The sequence below is a fragment of the Lissotriton helveticus genome, chromosome 11 (genome assembly GCF_964261635.1).
Source record: "Lissotriton helveticus chromosome 11, aLisHel1.1, whole genome shotgun sequence".
Taxonomy (NCBI): Eukaryota; Metazoa; Chordata; class Amphibia; order Caudata; family Salamandridae; genus Lissotriton; species Lissotriton helveticus.
This window is the reverse complement of record NC_136072.1, coordinates 161,526,244-161,549,783: the sequence shown is the minus strand read 5'-3', so window position 1 is coordinate 161,549,783 and position 23,540 is coordinate 161,526,244. Positions and strand designations below refer to the sequence as shown.

At 42.9% G+C, this 23,540-nt stretch overlaps 1 protein-coding gene across 1 annotated transcript in view; it reads left to right on the top strand.

Annotated features, from left to right (window-relative positions):
• The window catches only part of LOC144790783 (cytochrome P450 2J6-like), a 158,099-nt gene extending 135,394 nt beyond the window's left edge, over positions 1 to 22,705 (top strand). The window contains exons 8-9 of the mRNA XM_078665474.1: positions 11,754 to 11,895; positions 22,360 to 22,705. Of these exons, the coding sequence (XP_078521600.1) occupies positions 11,754 to 11,895; positions 22,360 to 22,538 (321 nt within the window). The 3' untranslated portion in view covers positions 22,539 to 22,705. The remainder of the gene's footprint in view (positions 1 to 11,753; positions 11,896 to 22,359) is intronic.
• Positions 22,706 to 23,540: the final 835 nt, after the last annotated feature.

Below are 23,540 nucleotides of genomic sequence, written 5' to 3'. Positions count from 1 at the left end.
TCCCCAATGCCAGCTGGTTACCTATGCCAATAAATGTAAGCCAGAAATGGAATTGAGACATGGGTATCAAAGAAACAAAGGGTCTTTGTTTTCGGTTTGAAGTTTTTCTCCTGAAAGTAACCAGGATTCAAACAACTATTGTGCTCAAAATATTGGTTTATATATTATAGAATAACCTTGGCTACGGCTGGAAGCCAGTGGACTTTCTTACAGACATAATTTATTTTGAGCCCTACAGCAAAGCTGACCTTTACTTTCTGATATCTCTATAATTGAGGCAAACACAAAGGTGAGGACTAAATTGGGACTGGTGTTCCTTCCACATTTCCAAGGAAAGAAGACTAACACTGTCCAACTTTGCAGTGGATCAGATTCCCTCTATTTGGCTTTAGGAAGCTGTGTCTCCTTGCCTTTTTTCATGTTGTCTAGACAACCTTGTGTTTTTCTACCAGTCAACATGACATACCAGTGAGGCCACAATAGGGGCTCCTGTGTTCTTTTTTTTCCTAGTGGGTTAACCAAGTCGTACCACCATTCAGAGTTAGATGGTTACTGCAATCTCAACCAAGGCTATGTGATGACTACCTGTGGAGGCAGTGAGCTTCTGGCTCTACTGAATCACTGTGAGGAGACTGTCAACCAGCTTGATCCTAGAGTAGGTTTGCCCAATTCAATGGTGAAGTCAGATTTGTGATAAATATTTTAGAGAAGGGAACTTTTAGGAAGGTACAATTACCCTGCCTGAAGTACCCTAACGCTAAATGTGCATTTTGCTCTCATACTTCTTCCAGCCAGTAATTATTATTTCAATAGGAGTGAATATAGTGCGAATTTACTCCATGAGCAAACAACAGACTGATCTGAAAGAGATGACCCATTTGAGCCTGATAGGATATGTAGGGTGAGGCTGTGAGGATCCTTTTTGACACTAAGGTGTCAAATCATGTTTGAATATCACATCCTGATTAACATGTCTGTGGGAGTTTTCATTAGAAAGTTAGGAAACACTTCAATGAAGCCTCCCCAGTCATAGGCAAATGTTAGCTGACATTTGGGCAGGGCCCTTCTTTTGTCTCCCCAAGACAGACTGGCCCCAATCCCAGTGGGACTCTTTTTGACATTACAGTATCACAGCCTGTTTGACTGGTATGAAGTGTTTATATATAATATTTGCAGCACAATTCAAAGGAGGGAAAAGGGATGCCAAAACTATTGTTGTGTATTCCCTGTTTGATTGCTAAAACAAAATTGTTCTACAAAACCTCTCTCTCTCTCTGAGGTTATTGTGGTTACAGAGACTGGCTCAAGCAGGATTTTAGTGTTATAGGTGGGAGCATACTTGGATCACCATAGTGCACCTGCCACACAGCTCCTAACCTTCGAGGCCCAAGTTTAGTATGGCCGAAAACTTCAGGCACCTTGAAAATGCCCTAAATGGGTTGGGTTAGACCTGGGAACCTTTATCTAATTGGTTAGGACATCCCCAGGAATCCTTTCTCACCCACTAGTTTGTCCCAGACATAAATGTGACATCTCCAGGAACCCCCTTCAGAACACTTTCTAGACCTAAGGAAGATCAGAAGAGGACTGAAACTGCTGTCTGCAACCTGAAAAGAGCCCTTGTGGAATAGACCTGTTCTTCCGCTAGTAACCAGAACAATGAAGTAAACTCCAAGGGTCATAAGGCTGACCTGTTCAAGCTGCAGGGATACAACAAGTTACCAGAGGCCTTTCTTCAACTGACTTCCTGAAGGGCTTTAGAAGTGTACTTCTGTGGTGGATTGGAACTTAAAGGACTAAAAGTTAGAAGGATGAAGGATGAACCTCTATCAGGGTTAGTGCCTGGTTGCGCATACATCCGGTTCTACTGCGACCATTGACTGTCATTGGCACTTTGGGCTTCTTGCGTTATTTCAACTTAAAAGTTTTCCAATTCATTTCACTGGTTCCCATTAGTGGATTTTTGTCATTTTGGGTGTCTTTTTGTTTATTATTTTTACTTGTTTAGCACTCCATGGATACTTTACACATTGCCCCTAAGTTACGCCTGTTTGCTTGATGCTATAGCTACCAAGGGGTTCAGGTTTATTTAGTGACTTTAATGGGTCATCACAACATCGATTTTGGTTATTCCTGGTGGTGAGTACTTATCCCATCATCTAACAACCCAATTTCTTACAGTACCACATCTGATGTCATCTACGTTTGGCAGGTACTCTTGTAGGTTTTGCTTAGCAGTAAGATATACATATATATAGGTATATAGAGTTTAAAAGAGTTCCTCGGGGGCTCAGGATACTCATCATGCCCACCTGGAATGATTTGGACCCAGATTTAATCAAACTGTGGCAAACCGACACAAACTAATGCTCCTTCAAACTCATGAGGACACTCATTATACATGCTGAAAGAAAATTGGAGAAAATCATGAGTGTAATTGAAACATTGGAACTGGAACTTGCCAAAATCCCTGTATCAGAAGAAAATAAAGAGTTAATTTAGAACATGGAGAAGAAGGTATCTAAACATGAAATGGAAGTGGAAAAACGCAAAGCAATAAATTCACGAGAGATAGGCTGGATTATGCCAAAGGGCGGATTTACACATTCGCTCGTAAATAAGACACATTAAGAAGTTGTGTCGTGATGGACAAATGTGCAGGAACAGAACAGACGGATGTGGTTGATAGTTCGGAGATCAGCTCAACAGATGAAGAAACAACAGCAATGCCACTGGATTTTCGTGGGGAGATGCAATTAGCCCAGATGATAACGCGAGGAAGAGGCAGAGCAAATACATGGGGGAGAGAACCATCAAAGCCCCAATCAAAACCACAACCAGAAGGGGCAGAAGGAGGAGTAAAATCAAAGAGAGGCATAGGAAAACAAAAGTAACAATAAAAAAAGGATAACAAAAACTGATAACATGGTCATCAACTTATCAAGTAAAAAATTATCTGACATGCATTTAAAGTTATTCAATACGGGACTATCCTATTGCCCAAATAAGAACATTGATGTACCAAATGCACGTATTGACCTATATAAGTTTTGTCGGAAAATCAAACTGAGGAAATACTTCTCTGAGAAAAAACATCGGAAGCACGAATACCCAGTGGAAGACAGAAATGTGTCCTCTATTGCTCAAAAGGACCTACTAGCAATGAGGGCATTGACATCTATTGAAGAAAACATACTCTCAAACAGAGAAGAAAGTGAAAGTTCATTTCAATCGGACATTGACTTTTGCAATAAATCTGGAATACCCACAAATAGTGGAGGTGAAAGTGGATTGATTGAAGAAACAATCACGGTTCTGTCCGCAATTACCACCAGGAAATAAAATCGACCTATTCCATGAGATAATCGTGGAAGAAATAACGAGAATTTCAGGAAAATCCGTAAAAAATAAAGATGAGGCATGGAAAACAAGATCATACAATCTCTCGTCAAAAGAATATCAGGCTATGTCAGAACTTAAAAATGATCCTACCATAATAATAAAATCCTCAGATAAGGGGGGAAATATTGTGGTGCAAAACATCACGGATTACATCACTGAGGCGAAAAGGCAACTGAACAATCAAGATCACTTTGAACAACTAAAAAACAACCCAATGGAAGAGTCGACAGAGGAATATCATGCTCTACTATTAGGGTGGAAAGATAAATGCTTGATTGATTTTGATGAACACTCTTATCTAAAAACAGACAATCCTATTACAGCCACTATCTACTTTTTACCAAAAGTACATAAGGCTCTCGTAAAACCACCTGGGAGACCAATAGTGAGTTCCATAGGTTCATTGTTAGAAACAACTTCAAGATTTATTGATATATTCCTAATGAACTATGTAACCTCACTACCTTCATATCTGAGGGACACAATGGACTTTTTAAATAAAATATCAGGGATTGAGTGGAAGACAAACTACCTAATGGCAACGATAGACGTATCGTCTCTTTACTCCTCGATATGCCATAAGGATGGAATAAGAGCCATTAAAAAGACCTTGGAGACACGATCAGTGAGTCATCTAGAACACTCTGCAATGTTGATTGACATGCTAACCTACTGCCTGACACACAATGTATTTCTTTTCTTGGGTAACATGTACCTGCAAAAGCAGGGGACCGCAATGGGGACTTCTTTTGCTCCAACATATGCGAACCTACTGATGGCCATCTGGGAGAATGATGTCATGGAACAAGAAAAGAAAAACACTCAAAAATTAAAACCTGGTGTCGTTTCATCGACGACTTGTTTGTCATCTGGGACGGAAGCAAAGAAGAGCTCCAAATTTTCATTGATTCACTGGAGAATAACAATTGCAATCTCCACTTTACGTCAGCCATAAGTGAAAAAAATCTCATTTTTCTGGATGTAGAAACCTTTGTCAAGAACAACCGCCTATGTACTAAGATACATAGAAAACCTACATCTTGTAATAGCATACTTCATGCTAACAGCGGGCATCCAGCAAAGCTCAAGTGGAGCATTCCTTATGGTCAGATGTTACGAGCAAAAAGAAACTGCTCTGAAACGGAGGATTTAGAACAGGAGATTGAAAGAATAAGTAACCTATTCCGGGAAAGGGGTTACCCAAGAGAAGTTATCGAAACAGCAGAATCCAGAATGAACTTGAAAAAGAGAACAGACCTCCTAGTCCCAGCAACTGGCAAAACAAAGGGAACGAACATCGAAACAGGAGAGACAAATAGAGTAACACGCTTGATCATGGACTTCAACAACCAAAGTGACGATTTGAAGAAGGCACTGAAGAGAAATTGGAACATCTTATTACTAGATGAAACTCTGAAGGAAAACTTAACATCATCTCCAAGTGTCATCTATAGAAAGACGTCATCTTTACGTGACATACTCACTCAGAGTCATCTACAAATCAGGCAACCAAGGAAGATCTCATTGTTGACTACACCTGGATTTTGGAAGTGCGCCAAATGTAAGGCCTGTGAACATGGCCTAAACATTACAAAATACAAATTGCAAAACGGGAGATCTGAAAAAATTATGGACCACATAACGTGCGAATCAAAGCATGTGGTCTACAGACTATTGTGCCCATGTGGGAAATCCTACATAGGAAGTACCATAAATAAACTAAAATTGAGGATACTCCAACATCTACGTGCGATTAAGAACGAGGACCCTAATTACCCCATGGCTAAACATTTTGCTGAATGTCATCAGAGCAATCCCAACCTACTGAAATACTCAGGGATTAAGGTCAGTAAACCACCAGAGAGAGGGGGAGATCGCACATTGCAACTACGGAAACTAGAGTCCAGAATGATTCTGGGAATGGGGACAGTGTATCCGTATGGGCATAATCAAGATGCTGAACTATTTGTACATCTGTAAATAGACTAAATGATGAATTCAGGCAAGCATCTTTACTCCAATATTGACTGGCTATGTGTATATAGGTGTAAATATCTTGAAAAGTAGTGGTGGGGTCGACCTTTAAACTTGAATGAATTGATACAATAGATAGGAGCATGATTATCTGAAAATAGATGGTAAATAACGACTGAAGTTATATAATTTGGATAAAAGATGGAGTTGATTTCAAAGAGTTCATTGAATCAAAATAATTTCTTGGAACAGAAATATAGTACTTTACAATATAAAGAGCAATTTGGCCAAAGAAAACAAAGGATTTGAATTTGGACTTCGGTTGACGAAACAAAATTGTATATAATGTATATAGACGTTAAGGACCAAGAACCCCAGGAAGAACAATTAATTTTGAAAACAACATAGGGAAACAAGACATGATACCTCTTGATTCTTTAAATTACTAGTACTTCACTGTGATCAAAATAATTCTCATCAGAGATAACTGCACGCTGTGTGCAATGAAATGTAAATACTTGAATTACTTGAACATTTACGTGTACTTTACTGTGATATTTAAGTGAATTTAAGTTATTTCAAGAAAATGGCAACCTCTTTTTTGCCATTAACTATAAACAAGGTTGACAGTCTAGAGGAATAGTAGAAATGGAAAAGGGTATTTGCACTGTGCACTTTAAAAATGGTCTAGACACCAGGGACTTTATGGTCCAGTGGAAGGCTAAGAGTAGCCGAAACGCGTAGGCCGTCCAATTACTGCACGGAACTTTGCACATAGTGTGTAATATAAAATATTTTGCTAAAAAACTTACCTGTTTGCTGTGCCTTGGCTTCCGCCCGGAGTGGACAAGTAGGCGAGAGGATTCAAAAGAGATATATATACATATATCCACTTTTTTGCTGAATTTGTGGCTTTATGACTCTGGGCACTTCATCACTGCTAACCAATGCTATAGTGCTTTTGATCTCTCCTTTAATCATGGTTTAGTTGGCTTATACCCAATTGACATACTTAATTTATTATTAAGTGCCTGTAGAGTGGCATACCTTATTCCCGGGGTCTGTAAATATATGCTGATAGTGAGCCACCCACTTAAGTAGCACTTCAAACATGTCCAAGGACTGCCACTGCAGCCTGAACACAGTTTTGAACTGTAATATCAACTTAGCATTAAAAACCCCTTGCCAAGCCTTTAACTCCCCTTTTATTTCATATAAGTCACTCCTAGGGTTTGCCGAAGGATGCCCAAAGGGCTGTGGGCTGTGTAATTAGAAGGTTGAAAATGTACTTCTAAGTTTTACAAATCCTGGTAGTGAAAAACTCCTAAATTCATTGTTCACTACTGTGAGGCCTACCCATTCCATAGGATGGGTGGGGATGTGAATTTGGAATAGCAATGAATGGTAAAGTTGGGTTTTTGATTACAATTTTGAAAATGCCACTTTTAAAAAGTTGTTACGAACAACAGCGGCAACCCTAGAACCTGAACCAGGGGCTAAATAATACTGGAATCCAGACAGTGGTTCAAGTACAACATTAACAATGAGAAAGGATTTAAAGCATAAATACTGGGACTTTTGGTTAAAAAGAGAAAGAGAAAAAAAGAACAAAAGATGGTGCTAACCAACAGGTATAGCACCCAAAACCCATGCACAGATCATAACTTTTGATTTGTAAGATTCTGATTCTGATTAATTCTTCTTGATGATGCAGGTTATTACAATTTTTTCTTCCTCTTCCAAAATCATTTGGTTTCATTTTGAGCTATATCTAATGCACTTTTTTCATACTTCACTTTTCTGTGGTATATCTTTCTTATCCTCTTCCTTTGTGGCACTCAATTATTCTTTGGGTGTATGACATACTCAGTTGTTCACTTCTTTGGGCCACACGAGTGACTCCTTTACCTTGCTTCTGTGTAAGAATCTTAGTTTTCTGAAACCCATGTATATATTTTATTATAGATATGTTATTGAAATCCAGTGGACACTCTTATGTCTGATGCTTTGTCCTTTTGACGACCCTTTAATAAACTACGGGTCAAAACACCGCCAACGCTAACATGTGGCTCTAAATGAAGAGGATACATTTTTTGTTTTGTGTGTCTCACTTTTGTTTTGAACCATGTTTTTGTAGCTTCCCTCAGTCACGTTTTGTTTGTTTACACATGTCATTGTTTATACTTGTAACACTGTGTAAACTTGTGAGTGCCATCATTGCTTTGTGTATGACTTTTTGATAATAAATCTTACAAATCTAAAGTGATTATCAGTGCACGGGTTTTGGGTGCTATAACTTTTAAAAAGTTGGCATTTTCTTTCCTTTTGCCCTTTGGTGCTTAAAGCCTGTCTTAGGTCACATAACTGGGTGTAGCTGACAGTTACATTTTGTGAATTCCGACCAAACTAACACCCAGTGGAGGGATTAGGTGTGCCTTAATGGGTCATTTGCTGCAGGATGAGGGACTGAGCTGAGTACAGCCCCACTTGCAAATGAATGACCTGTGCTCTGCCTTCAGACAATGGGCCTAATAACCTTACATTGGTATTTCAGCCAGCTTGGAGCCTGAGCAGGGTAGCCAGGATATTCCATGCACTTCAACAAACCTTTCTAGATTAACGGTACCAGGGTATGAAAATAGGAACTTCAGACCCACTACTGGACCTGCAGAAGGAGTCTCAGAGGATTGCCTGCTGCTGTGACCTGATGTGCACTCTGCCAGACTGCTCCTGTACCTGAAAGGAATGCTTTGCTGCCTGGAGTCTGCCTTGAACCCTCAGAGGCCAGCCCAGGTGTTGACCTATACATCTTCACCTGCACCCAGGACTACCAGAGTGACTCCAAGGGCTAGATTGCTGGCCTCCTGTTCAGAGGCACAGGGGCGCAAAAGGCTCCCACCATATTAAACCCATACCTGGACCCAGCCTGAGTGAATCCTGAACTCTCAAGAGGTGTCCCACCTGTCCTGGACCCTTGTTTGTGGTGCTAAATGTGCCCAGATGGCCAAATCTTAAAATTGAGGACTGCCCAGAGAACCAGGAGGAGACTGTGACCAACTGGCCTGCTTATACATCCTAGGTGCATCGGCAGTTGGATTGACTTTGCGGCTTCTCCTGCTACGTTCTTCACTGCAGCAGCAAATCCAACTCAGGGGTCCTTCCCCAACGGGATATCCGACCTTGTGGAACTGTCTTTGGCTACAGCCCTGTGCCTCGTCCCGCTGGAGATTTTCAACTACCATTTCGGTGACTAAGTCCAAACATAGAACTCTTCACCGTGGCTTTGACCAAAGGCCATCTAACTGCAACACTCTGTCATCAAACACCTCCTACTGTCTTGCCCTGCTGAATTTGACCTTCTCAGACACTTTTTCTCAGCATTTCTTCTAAGTCTGAAGGTAAGCGCTGACCAATCACTTCTTGTATCCAAACTTCATTGCGGTCGGACATATTTTTTAACTTTGACTCGGTCATGTGCGACTAGATATCCACGGTTGGCACTTTGATCTTTTAGATGCTAGTGTACACTAAAACCTTGAAAATTCATAACTCTAGTTCTACTGTTTGGATTTTTATCATTTTGGAGTCAAATAATGTATTCAAATGTATTCTATTTTTCAAAACTGTTTTGGATTTTGCTTGTGTTGTGTTTTTACTTTATTACTGTTTGTGTGCTACATAAATACTTTAAAGATTGTGTCTATGTCAAACCTGACTGCTTTTTGTGCTAAAATACCCAGGGTTAAGCACAGGATAATTGAATGACTTTTTGGGGTTCACCCTGCAAGGGATATATGGCTCTTGTTTAACCAGGGCTCACACCCCAGTCAACCAACAACTCAATTTCTCACAATTACCCAGTGGCGATCGCCATTGGGTAGTTAAAGTTAGGACCACGTTTCCAAAGCAAAAGCTTATTTTATTTTTGCTAATAACTTTAGCACTGTTTGACAAAGTTTCGCTAAAAATTCCAGAACCAATGGGCTTCCACATCAGGTCCTTCCTGGAAAGAAAAAGGAGGGGTCCCAAAACACGTTTTCCCCTTGAAATTTTCCACAGGAAAGGAAAATTGAACAGCAATACCACAAAAACTGCTGAACAGAATTACAACAAAAAAAGTGTGCTCTTTGTGACTTTGTGTACATCCATTAAAAATTATAAACAGGGGGAGGAGCTACGCCAGCAACCAAGATGGCCGCATAAGCTCCCGGCTCCGCCGACCTCCGCCAGCGGCTCGTATATCCTGCTGTTAATCCTGAATTTGCACCAGGCTCCCGGGTTCATGAAGTATTTCTGCTTCTAAAGGCGTACTCCCGAGGTTTTTATCTTATCGAACTCCGAAGATATGCCGTGTTCCCATTCTCGGCCTAACATCGTGTGGAAGCCGGGGCCTCGATTTCTAGACTATCCGGGTTGGAGTTGATCAACAACGGCCGCTGGACCTGGACTGAGCCCGGTCCCCTCATGGGTCTCTTAACCTGTTTGTTTTCAGACGGTGGCATCGTGAACGGTCTACACCGTGAACACAACAGCATATCGCGCCGGCTGCCGTGTCTGGGGGTCCGACGCCCGGAGACCCTGCTGACCACCCGGGGTTGACGGGCCGGGGCCCTCGCAATCGGCGTCGGTGTCGATCTTACGAGACGGGGAGCGCCCACTGTGATCACTGGATTTGCGTGACCTGTTGCCCCGGAGAAGCCGGCCTCCGGGGTACGAATCCAGCTCTGCCTCTTCGTGAGAGGAGATGGGGCGGACGGAAGGTACGCCATTACTGCAGGCCGTCATGGCCGCCATTGAGGCGCTCCATTCACAGTTCACCGTTGTATTCTGGACACTGAGCGTGCAAGTGGACTGTATCATGGGACCGGTCTCTGACTCTCCGTTAAGTTCTCATCCACCTGCGATACCAGCAGTGCAATGTACCCCTGAGCCCGAGGTCCCCGGGCATAACCCGGATTTACTGTGCTTTTACGATTCCCAATTCACAGTCAGCGAGCCCGTGTTTGTCGCTAGCGTTCCCTGCTTGCTCCTGCTGCCGCCTCATTCAGCCATGGACAGTTTTCTGTGCTGTTACAAATTCCTCAGTGACTGTTGGAAAGACTTGCCATCTCTGGACACTTTCCTTTGCTCGTTTTGTGGAACTCGTGAAATTTTCTCCGTTTGCCGATCCTGCAGCACCGAAGTGAACTTTGACGATCGTCTTGCATTTTCGATTGAGATGGTGGTTCGAGTGGACAAGACTTTCATGAAGTACCGTACTGGCCAGGGTTGATCTTGAGGGCTTGGGTTCGATACAATAGCTTGATTCAATGCCGGGATTGTACCTATAACGTGAAGGGAGTTGGGTGGTGCCTCGCTATACCCCCCCGATTGGTTTGTAAATTGCTTAGGTCGGTTTGATTGTATCTCGGGGTGATGGTTTCTGGCGGGGGGGTACGGGAGACCGGGGGTGTATTTGCTTTGCTTTTTGCGATTCTCCTCCTCCATCTTTTCCCTTCCTTGGGGTTAGTTTAGAGGGCGACAGGCACGCTGCTAGTGGGGTTAGGTCGTAGCCATCCGCAGGGGTGCAGGGTGGGGGGTTGAGGTTTTTTTTTTTTTTCCTTTATTTTGTTCTATGACCTGTCTATTTCCCTTTTTCCTTCTTCACAAGAAATGTGGCATGTTCTCCTGATCATTTAATCCTCATATCCGGGTGTCTAATTTTGGAGTCTCATATTCTGTATTCTGGCTGGGCAGGATCCGATGATGTTTGCTCAAGGCTATCTGTACCGTATTGCTTTAGCTCAGTTCCAAGTTATATCGATGTCTTTCAAATGCCTATAACTATTGTGTATTCTTAGACTGATCTGCCCGTTCACTATTATGATATGTTCCATCAAATAATGCCCGATATGTGTATTTCTATTCTTGTGTTATAATTAATAAAAATATATATAAAAAAAAAAACAATTATAAACAGTGAGGTGTGCTGTTCCTAAAGGAAGACAGGGGTGGAGTAGCTCCTATAAGGAGAAAGAGCCTCACACACTCCGAGGAGTGTCATGCTTCAGCATAGGGCAGCTCCTCGTTGGGACCGTGCTACAATGACCAACAAGCCCCACAGGGGGGCTCTTTGCCAGAGATCTTTTACTTGCATTACTGATGGTCTCAAAAGCAAAAAATATCTCCTTTTTCCCATGACTTGATAAGAATGTCTGCATGTTGTACTAGTGTGCTTTGATGTACAATCTGTATAGGCAATGGTGTTCTTTCTTGACTGTGGTGTGCTTTAAAATGCCTATTGTTTGATTTCACTGAATTGTTAAAATATTTTGGTGTCCAGAATCATTTGTAGAAGACAATACATAATAAGATATCACAGAGTGATTTCTTTACAGGATACCACTGTTTTAGCAAACCTATCCTCTGTCCTGTTTGATCCTGAGCAATGGGAGACTTCGCGCCAATTCAACCCCGGCCACTTCCTAGACAAAGAAGGCAACTTTGTGAGCAAGGAGGCGTTCATACCATTCTCTGCAGGTAATCATATCACAAGAAGGTTAACATAATATTTGAATGTGGACAGTATCTAGCTTTTGGCCACTAGTTATTAAATATAGATAATATGGGTGAAATGCTACAGGACACCTAAAATGGCAACTGGATTTGGCTTGAAAATAAACAGTATGTCAAGATAGAAATGTCAGTGTGAGAACTAGTGTAAGAGCAACAAAACCCTGGATTTTTGTAATATTTTAGGCCCATGATAATGTTTCTTCAGAATTTGAATGCATTTTATTTGACAGAAGCACTTGGGAAACCATCATTTCCATACTATAAAACTCGTCTTATAACCAATTACAGTATAGGGATGTGTATGTTTAGAGCATTAATGAACAGTACAACATATAAACAATTGTTGTTGCTTGTGTGCAGCAAGTACAAACAAGATCTCATTACAGCATTCAAAACCCATAGCATTTCCAAACCATGGCGGAAATTCATCAGTACTGAAAGGACAGTGGAGTGATCAGCCACATGGTTCCACAATCAGGGAGCTAAATAAAAAATAACACTGGTCACACATCCTAGTAAATTTGGAGGTGAGAACCATTAGGAGATTGAGAGGGGCAACATCCAAATATCTGGAAGCATGATCCTACCAATTTTTATCTTTCAAGATGCCTGGTTCATCCAGACAGAGATCTATGCCACAAACAGCATTAAAGGTGACAGCGGTCAATGCAGTGGCCATCGCGCCTAAGAAATAGGGGATCTGTCTGAAACCTCCTGCAGATAGCAAGTAGTGCATTATGAAAAGGAGTTTGCTTAGCCTGATCTGCTTGGATACCAGCTCAAGTGTGTTGAACGTTTAGTGTCTTACTGCAACTGGCATGGAAGAATTGGGCACAAAATCCACCCAGGTGAAGCACCATGACTGACCAGTATCTAGTTTTTTTTGTGATCAGTTACAAAAAATGCTCCCATACACCTTGAAACGACTGCCTTTTGAGACCGGTTTCATTGCACGCTATTCACATTTATGCACTGTTTTTTCAGGTATTACCTGTGGCAAATTATAGGGGGAGGAACCCGGATATGGAGCGCATTTCCCACATGTGATTTGAAGTCAGGCACAAATGGTATTAGCACAGTACTCTGAAAGAGGCTGTTAATTTGGAAATTGACCATGGGATTTTCGATCAAGGGACCACTCTCTTGATGAGCTAAAGGCAAATCCTACAGCAAGGGTAACACTTAAAAGAGGGATTTTACTAATGCCTCCACCTGGGAGTTGATGTGTAGGGATACATGGTGAAGTGTGTCTAAGTTTAGGTGAAGCTAATTTGATGGACAATGGATCCAAGATAACTGTTGGTGAAATAGTGAAAATTTGACCTTCATCAGCTCATGCATTTCACCATCACAAAACATTCTAGCTACCAATTAACCAACCCTCCTCACAGAGATAATCTGAAATATATAACAAGAAAAATCCTTTCACACTATGGGCTACAGCCTTTGTCAAGATTCAAGCGGTCACACTAGGCATCTGTAGGGAGGAAGGTCCACACATTATGCGAAGCTGTGCCATTCTGCTCTTTGCCAAAGGGTTGTTGGCCCTATTGTATAGAATGTGTTCATTCACTCAGAGGTAGGCCCGCTCCTACCTGTGAGGGTCTGCTGCACAGCTGTATTACATGCAGCGTGTATGGTGATGGTGCTGTCTGATTGGTGTCCTCTTCAATGACACATCACAAAAACTTAAGACAGGGGATCCTTTTATTAAGGTTAAGACCCTTGAGGATCCTCCTTCAGTGTAGCAGCACCTGCACCCTGTATATTGGAATCCCTGTATTAGTTCTTTCAGTGTTCGCTTTCTGGGTGCAAACGAGCAAAAAACACACAGAACTTCCAAGCAACACCACCTAAGCGAAATTTGTATGACTGGTCTAACTGAGCAGGTCCTGTTTGTTTGAAAGTTCTTTTCAGATGCAGTTGGGCTGGAAGGTCACTTAGTATTAAGGATGCTGGACTTTCACCCATGTCATGTGGCATTCTTCGTCATCGAGTCTCTTCGTACCCCTGAATTTTATTTATATCAATTCCAGAAGGTTACCCTTTGGAGAGGATCTTCTCACTTCTGGGGTCAGTGAGTGATAACTGTGTAGTGGAAGATTGGTAGTGTGTCTTTCGTTCAGGTTTCCCCATCACAAGGCTAAAAACAGCGATAGACATGTAGTGCGGTTGAAGACAGTGTCTTGTTGAAGTAAAAAGTTACCAACGTCAAATAAAAGGGGGTACACATAGATCGGGGTACCAAAACAAAGTGCCTCTTAGGAAAGGGCAGGGTTTTACTTTAGATACTGTAACTATAAATGTAAGTAATTTTGCATTTTAATCTACATGGTAACAACTTCAGTTTTATGGATAAACCCAAATTTGGGAGTCCATAGGATCAAGTGATAGCTCTCTGCTTTTTTTTTTTTTTTTACCTACGGCTTCCCAGGGGCATATTAACAAGGGCTTTATCTCCGCTTTTTTGGCTTCTAAAGCCAAAAAACTATCGCCCTATTTACAAGAGGTGCTAACATGCATAATCGCATGTTAGCACCCTTTTTCCCGACGCCTCCCTTTGCATCTCTAATGAGATACAAAGTGGGCGTCACTGGGCAGTACAGCCTTGCAAATATCGCTGATGTGCACATTGCGATATTTACAAGGCTGCCCCAGCATTTTAGCAGACGTTAGTTTTTGGAGAAAACTGCTGTTTTCTCCAAAAACTAACGTCTACTAAAATCCTGACTTACCCATCCCTAACATAGGGGGTTGGATTATGCTGCTACGACCACAGGGTCGTATGAGCAAGGTTATCGCCCTTTTGCAGGGAGCAACGCTGGAAAACCAGCGATGTTCCCTGCGAAACTGCGATTTCCCCCACTATCTCTGGAATTTATATCGCCCTGGAGCAACGCCTTGTTGATAACATGCTACCAGGGCGATAAATTCCAAGGATAGTCGGCGATGAATAACAAAGCGCTAAGCACGCTTTGTGTTATTCATCGCCCTTCCTTGCTGATATGCCCCCCAGTGTCTTGAAACTTGTATAAAACAAGCATTTACAATGCAATAGGTCTCGTAGTGACAATGTTTAGAGCTATTAGTATTGTAAATGATATACTTTTTTATAATGTTGTTCTTTTCTAAAAAGTATACAGTATATATTAGTAATTATGCACCATCAGAATTAAGATAAATTAGTGCCTGATAAGTGAAAGTAAAGCGATAGGGAGCCAGCGATATGGAGACTGACAGGGCGCGGTGACAGAGAGGCAGGGAGGTACGCGTGTGTGTGTGTGGGGGGGGTCCTTGCCGGGGAGAAAGGTAATAACGTGAAGAAAGTGTGACCAGAGGGAGATCACAGGAGAGTGTGTGTGTGTAGGTGGTGTGGAGTGATGTAGATAAAGAGAGGGGGTACGGATGTGCACCGGTAGAGAGCTGTGATGTGCGGTTGGAGGGAGGTGGTGAAGAGCGAGGCGGGGTGAGGGCTGAGTGGGAGGCCGAGGGTAAGGGCGAATGGAGGTAGATGGAGAGAAAGTATCGCAGTGCAGATGGAGAGGAGGGAAACTAGGTGGGCAAAGAAAGAGAAGAACAGTGGAGGGAGGAGAACAAAGGTGAGGGTAACTGGTGCTGCAGGAGTGGACGGGAGCTGGTAGAGAGGAGGGGCTTCAGGGGGAGGAATGTTCCTGGTGGGGTAGAGGATGTGCCTGTTTCAAGGCAGAAAGGAACAGGTGGAGGGTGCAGCAGGTGGAGGAGAAGAGGGGCTTCAGACGGAGCAGCGTTACAGGTGGAGTAGAGGGGATTCACTTGTTGGGAGGCAGAAGGAAGCAGGTGGAGAGATGGGGGGTGCAGTGTGCAGGTGGAGGGATGGAAGGGTGAAGGGTGCAGGTGGAGTGATAGAGGGGTAGAGTGTGCAGTAGTAGGGGAGAGTGCCGGTGGGTGGGAACAGGTCAATTAGGGGGAGAGGCGGAGTAGAGGCTAGGGCAGAGGTTGAGAAGTGGGAAGGTACGGGTGGAAGGGGTTGTTTGGGTGGAGCAGGTATACGGGTGAAGTAGACAAATGTGCTGGTGAGGGGACTCAGGTGGAGCGGGGGTGCGCATGGAGTAGAGAGAGTACAGGGTGAGGAACGTAGGCAAATAGGTGGAGGGCGGATATGGAGCAGACACAGGTGGAGGAGTGACCAGATCAAGCTAAAGTAAAGGTAGTGGTAAAGTGAAGGAAGCTGTGCAGGAGAAGAGTGAGGGTGGCAGGGGTGTGTGTGTGTGTGGGTATGCACAGACAGCATGTAAATGACAGGCCAAAGTAACATCGAGCAAAAGGATGGAGATCAGAACAAGCACACTGTAGCTGGATGAAAATCTGTTTGACCATCAGCTTGCAGTTTAAAAATATTTTCTCTCAATTGATTAGTTTTCCATACAGTTTCCGGTGATTGTAGTAGAATCAAGTGAACAGAGAACAAAGAACGTACCCCGCCAATTATTGATGTGGTCCCGAGTCCGGGATCCCAATATATGAGGGGTGATAAGCCTAGGAGTTGGCACTGCACATTACAAGGTTAACACCATTCAAATACTTGCAAAAGAAGGTTTTTAGCAAATATATAGGTATTTTTATTTTAGTGTAGAAAGCTTTTATATACATCTATAACACATGATTATCTTACAAATGTTGCACAATATACATAGTCAATTTAGAGAAAGGTAAAAATGACAAAATTGCATTCTTATTAGGAACCTACCCAGTAACACTTCATACTTCAATCATACTTTCATTCTTTCAGTTTTTCAAAACCTAATCCTACCTAAAGTTCAGACATTCCGCTCACATTCTTCAATTCATACAAATCGTTCTGTTGTATGCCACACAGAGATGGTAGATATGTGGTATAGAGCAGAGTATTGTTCCAGAAAATTAATCTTGTTAGTTGATACTACATAGTATGCCGTATTTCTGGAGCCACAGGCCGACGCGCGTTTCGGTGACAGGCCGGGTGGGCCACACCTTCGTCAGGGCTGGGAGTTGTTGACTGGGAGGAGACAGGATAATAATCTGAAGTAGTCTACAGAGGATTCCTTAGAGCAAAGGGCGCATAAAATTGATTTTTCCAGCAAATCAGGAATCTGAATTTTTTAAAAAATGTTTGTTTGTCAATGAGAGAATTCCACTACGTAGGGGTTTACAGATGAACGGTGAGCTGGGGACTGCTATACTTTGAAGATTTCTTGGAAATATCACGCAGGCATCCCATGAACGATGACTTAGGGACAGCAAGTCTGGGAAATCTGAATCCACCAACGCTGCTGGCATATACCCGCTTGGCTGAGTGGACACACAGTCCGTAGATAGAATTCCGTCGGTTGGCCGGACCGACCCTTCCTTACGGGGGACGAGGTTCGCAAGCGTACTTAGTTTGTAGATCTTTAGACGGAGCTGCTTGGCGTTCCTAACAAGGCGTCAATAGATGGAGTTCTATCACAGGCGCTTTTAGTTTGTAGGTCTTTAAAAGGAACTGCTTGGCATCCCTAACAAGTCGTCCATAGATGGGGTTCCGTCGATTGGCCAGATCGACCTATCCTCACGGGGGGGCAGGACTCGCAGTAGAATCAAGCCCATTCTTTTTCTGACAATTGGATGTAGAGTACCGAGCAGAGTGACAAGTAAGGAAGCCTTAAGAAGCATTGGCAAAGCCAATAGGTGGCAGTATAAAGCGAAGGGCTTTTGGCTTTGCGTATTCTTTTTTTCAATGAAATTCATGCATGTGCGCACATGGTCTACAATGTTAGGATGGGTTTCTATCAAAGAAACTCCATTTCAAGATGGCCTCTGATGCACACATATGCATTGTAATGCACATTGTCTATTTCCAGTACAGATTTAACATCACAGTCTGCCTTGTTAGACTGGCAAATTGAAATAAAATAGAGCATAATGCAAGTCAGGCAAATTGCGAAAAATTAAACGACCAACCAAGCAGCTGGCCCCTGATAATATAAATAAGTAAATAAATAAAAAAATTCAACACAGTTTTGGAAGCGGGAAGGAGACTGCGGTGAACATCACATAGGGGAAAAGGGAGGAAAATAGATAAAGCGGTCCAGTAGTTCTTTGCAGCTGCTAGGCTCTCATAAAAAATAAAAATAATAAACATTTAAAAAAAATATATGGGGAGCATGGGAAAGCAAGAGGGGTGAAGAGGACGCATTCGGGGGTGGGAAGAATAACGAAGCAAGGAAACAATGCTCCTGGGAGGACAAGCACCAAAACAGAGAGGAAAGGCAAAGGATCAGGGAAAACAGAAAACAAGACTTGCCAGGCTCAAAGTGTCGCCTTTTGGCTCCCAAACCAAAGTTATTGTCTTTGTCAGAGAATTTTGCCGATACTATTTAGCATCGGTAAAGAGCGGAGAAACAATGCTTTTCATGCCAATACGGACAAGAAGTGGTAACAACAGCATCAGTACATATATCCGCATGCATTATCGCGTATGCTCACGTATGTGTCATGAAGCAGCAGCAATATTGTAATAAGGTGTTATGGAGCTGTAACTTAACAAAACAAACAGTGTGGCAAAGCATATTTCCTTTTTTTGAAAAGACCGGACCGGCTGTAAAGTGCAGTTTCCCGGCTCTTCAACAATATATATTTTTTTAAAGATGGATTGGGGAGGGAACAGCAATGCTGGATCAGCAGGGGAATGGTGTACACGAAGACAAGCAGCAGGAGCAAAAGGGGGAGGGGGAGCAACAGAAAATGCCCCCGGAATCCCGCCGCGGCCGCACCGGAAGTCAGGCAAGGTCGCCTGTGACGGGGGCGGGGCCGCGTCCGGACCGGAAGAGGAGGCAGGCGGAGTCAATGCGTCTCGCGCCCCGGGGCTCCTGTGAGCGGTGGAGAGCCCTGGGGCCGCGCCAGCAGGAGGTTGCGCGCCGCGTGCTGAGAGCAGAGTCCCCCGAGATTGGCCAGGTAAGTTGAAAAGGGCTGGGGGGGCTTTGTGCACTCGTGTGTGTGTGTGTGTGTGTGTATGCTCGTGTGTGTGTGTATGCTCGTGTGTGTATGTATGTGTGCGACGGTGACGGCGGCGGGGGAGGGATGAGGGGAGAGGGGCCTTGGTGCACTTGTGTGTGTGTGTGTGTATGTGTGGGGGGGGGTGTCTCTGTATGTATGTGCGTGCATGCATGGGCGCTTGTGTGTGTGTCTGTGTGTATGCGCATGCGTGTGTGGTGTTTCGAGCTTCCGAGGAGACAGCGCCTGGCCACAGCGCACGTTCACGTGCGCGTGGCAGTTTCAAATCGCCTCCAAGGCGATGCGCGTGGCCAGGATTGTCTCCTGGGAAGCAGACACGGCAGCAATAGGTTCTCGACGAGAACGCGCTTCCTAGCGCTTAGCCGAGACCTAAAAAGTAATGGGGATTTCTAAATAAAGGCAGTGAAGAACACCCAGACCTTGAACACAACTGTTAGGCATAAACTCACGACACTTTGCTTGGTTTTGGATATTTGGAAAATGTGGGGGCATATTACCAACAAATAGCGATATTTATCGCTAAGTAGGGTTAGCGGCAATATTTTTATCGCCGCGCATCACCAGTTTTTATCGCTGAGATAACTTGCTATTAGCAAGGTTTATCTCAAAAGCGATAAAAAGCAGGCAAAATGCGTGAATATCGCTGAGAATACAGCGATATTCACGCATTAGCGGCAAAATACTCTTAGCCATGTTATCCACCTCCCATTGGATAACATGGCTAAGAACTGGTCTGAGCAGGCGTTGGTTTTTGGCGATAGCGGGAATATTCCCATCGCTACGCCTGCCTTGCTAATAGGCGATAGCGACGTTAGCGACTGCTTTCAGTCGCTAACAGGTTGGGTACGCCCACTTTGCATGTCATTAGCGATAAATACCGCTGACATGAAAAGTGGGCCCCAAACCGCTCGCTACCGCCTAAAAGCTGTCGCTAACATCAGTTAGCGACAGCTTGCTAATAGAGCGATAGAATTATCGCCACTTAGCGGCCGAAAACGGCTGCTAAACCGGCGATAATTGCCTATCGCCACCCTTGGTAATATGCCCCGTAGTGTGTAGAATTAAAACCCCAAGAAGATATAAGTTGTGCAGCAACATCACATCAATTTTCACCTGACCCCACAAAGACATGGTAACATGTATTCACATCACTGTTCTTGGACTAGGGTGCTGGGAACTCTAATCACCTGACTAACTTCCTACAATGTGGATCCAGGTACATGGAATTAACCTAGTCCTAAAACTGGCCAAAACTGGAGACTGATATTAGCCTCATGGTGTTTCGTTGCATGGGCCTAATGCAAAGGAAAAGTCCAACAGATCTGGAAGTAAACATCAAATTCATCATAATAACTTGTCGCTAAATTAATGAGTCTCCCTCTAGAATATTGGGAAATATAGTCAGGCCACTGAACTTTTTTTTATTTAACACCATTAATGGTATATTCAAAGAGTATTTGGTGATGATCTGTATCGGAAATGGCAAAGAGTGAGCCCCATTCAGTCCAGTAGGATGGTATATTATATTTGTTCTATTTTAAGTCAAAGGAACCCTAAAGAGTTACCTAATATAGGGGCCCTGGTTTTGAGACAAATGTGGTTTTCTACGTGCCCCTATGGATTCTGGCAAATGTATGGACATTCCTTTTCATGTAGGAAGGGGGCAGCTGCTTGCTTGTCCTAAATTTTAAATATTGTTTTGGACCTCTTCAAATGCTGAGTTGCACCCATTACACATTATCATTATACCATGTAGATGTGTGGAAAGTCTAAAATCCCTCTTCTGTATTCAGTAAATGGGGTGTAGTCATACACGGGTCATTACAGGGTTTCCTTCAATAACTGTCCAGTAAAGGCCATCTGCCTTGTGAATCATTTGTACATATTGGGCTACTCAATTGGTTGTTTGTCTCACACACAGAATGTTGCATGTCTTCTTGAATCCTGAATCTAATTTTGTGTGTTCATCCTGATGTATCACCTGTTATATGGGCATGATATTCTGCAGATGATATTTGTGCTGTGACAAGTTGTGTGTTTGCATTGTTCACAGCGAGTATTTGGCCCTATATCTATTGATGTGGTCCTTTTGTTTGGTTGCAGACATTACAGTGGCCAGCTGGGGCATGCCCTTTTGAGCTTCCTATTTGTGTGTCTCAGTCTAGTGTGGCTACCATGGTCTTTGACATTCTTTCCTCTTTCAAAGATGAAAAGTGGCCATTGGATGTTATTGGGGCCAATTTGTAACATTCCATGATCCATATCAATTACCGACTTCAGTTTGTTGGACAATGTAAAGAACTTTACGTTGAGCAAGAAGCAACACTAGACCACCTACGGGTGAGATTTCTCAATACAGGCGGTCGCTGCAGGTTTCTACCACTCGCGCTGGGAAACCTGCCCCTCGCATTGAGTAAGTTGCCGCTTGAGTAGAACATCTACTCGAGCGGCAGAAAAGAAGGTCCGCCCTCTTGCACTGCGGTGGTGCCATTCATGCTGATTTTACAGTGCAAGACAAGCTCCCAGGGCTAAAAATCAGCACATGATACCTCACTCCAATTGCTTGCAGAACTCAGCACAGCAGAGTGCGGTGACATTGTTTGTCACTTCACGGCTATCCGCATAGTGGAACTCCGCCCAGACCTTATGTAAATATGGTCCGTAATTATTTGAAATACATTGGGAACCTCCTTATGGTACCCAAACTTTGTTGACTAGAATGTGAAAAACGAAAACTAATAAAAAATAAAGAGACTTAAGAGGATCTGCCTGTATTCTTACGGGATATGCAATGGTAAACTCTTGTGAAGAATTTTTTCTGTGACCTGGAGCAGACAACATTGTCAGAAGTGGGCCAAAATGGTTAAGTCTGATGTGTTAGAGAGTTAGCAGTACATAGTTAACACATATTCACTTTAATTCTAACATAAAAAACAGGAACCTGTGACACTAGTGGTAAGTGACAATGCACACTACTTTTACTGGACACTTACCTCTATCTGCCATAAGATTTAGATAACATCCTCTTCACAAGCTAGCGCCTTGGCATATCCCAGAAGAATATAAACCGTCTAGACATATCAGCATGGCTTGTTCTAGTTTACAATAATGAGGGTCAGCAGGTTGGTTCACATATACTTATGTCCCTAAACCTTGTTTGGTGCCTTTTTAATGATACACTTGGAGGCTTAAGCAGTAAGATTGGCAAGTCTCAAATTAGTTGAGCTCCAGCTGAGGTTGCCCCATCCAATCAATATTCCCATAACTTCCATTACTTCAGTCCTGATTCCCAGCAGTGTGCGCATCACACATGCCTGAGAATATTTATTGGCCCCAATGATCCATATGGCTCTTCGAGTGAGTAATTTTGGTCCATGGCTTCATCAGATGACAGTTCTCCTCTTTTTTTCTCTCCTGCAGGTCATCGTGTGTGCTTTGGGGAGCAGCTGGCAAGGACCGAGCTCTTCATCTTCCTCTCTAGCCTCCTTCGGGCCTTCACCTTCCGGCCTCCTGCAGGAGTAAAGAAACTCAATGAGACCTACATTTTCTCATCTACATTACATCCGCATCCATATAAGGTCTGCGCTGTTCCGAGATAGCCCCAGGAGAACAGCCGTAGGTAACCTGCTGTCTTCAACAGACCAGATTCAACAAGTTGCATAGAGAAAGTGTTTGATTTGAAAAGTTAAGTATCAATGACATTGAAAACCATCTGGAAACACATGTGATGTTGCTATTGAAATAAAATAGATTTTCCTATCAAACACGTCATGGAACCTATGCCTACTCTACAACAAACACCTAAAAATTAATTCTGTACATTTTTCATAAAAACAAAATAGAATGATCCTTTATTTGAGAATTCAAAATAAAGATTGTAGTGAAAGAGAAAGAACACACATAATTATTATAACCTGTGATTGACGGTACAACCTTCTTTCTCCCTTCAATTTCCATTAAAAAGTACCAATTTCATGCACTGTTTTACTTTGTTGCTCATAAAAACCAATAAAATTGTTTATAAAAGAAAAAAGTAGCAATCTCTTTCAGTGATCCGCCAAAATATGTATTGAGTCCAATGGAAAGTTCACATTAAACTAGCATTTCAAAGTCGAGCAGTATTTGATTATTATGGCTTTAGCATGCCCACCATCCAGTTTTACATAAAAATAGTGAATATTTTATACAATAAATGTTAAGATGAATAGACGAACTAGCACTGGTTGGTCTTAGGCCCTGATATGGCACCATAGCATACCTACTATCCAAGATTAAAGATATCCAGTGAGGCATGCATGGCACAATGTAGCAGCATTTCCCGAATGGAAATTAGGAATGCGGACAAGAAAGACCAAATGTCAGACACTTTCCAGCTCAGATGCAAGAAACTAGAAAATCCTGCAGTCCAGAACCATCAGCTTTGTTTCTTCTACATTTCCACGAGGAGCTGTAGTGTCATGTCTTCAATCAATTACGAGGAGACCAAGTGACCCTTACCTGCCTATAATATATGTACAATGGATTAAGTCGTCCAAGAGCCATGCCATTCTTTAAGGCTGCGGGCCTGGATAAACACAAACTGGGTCTTTTTAGGGTTGATT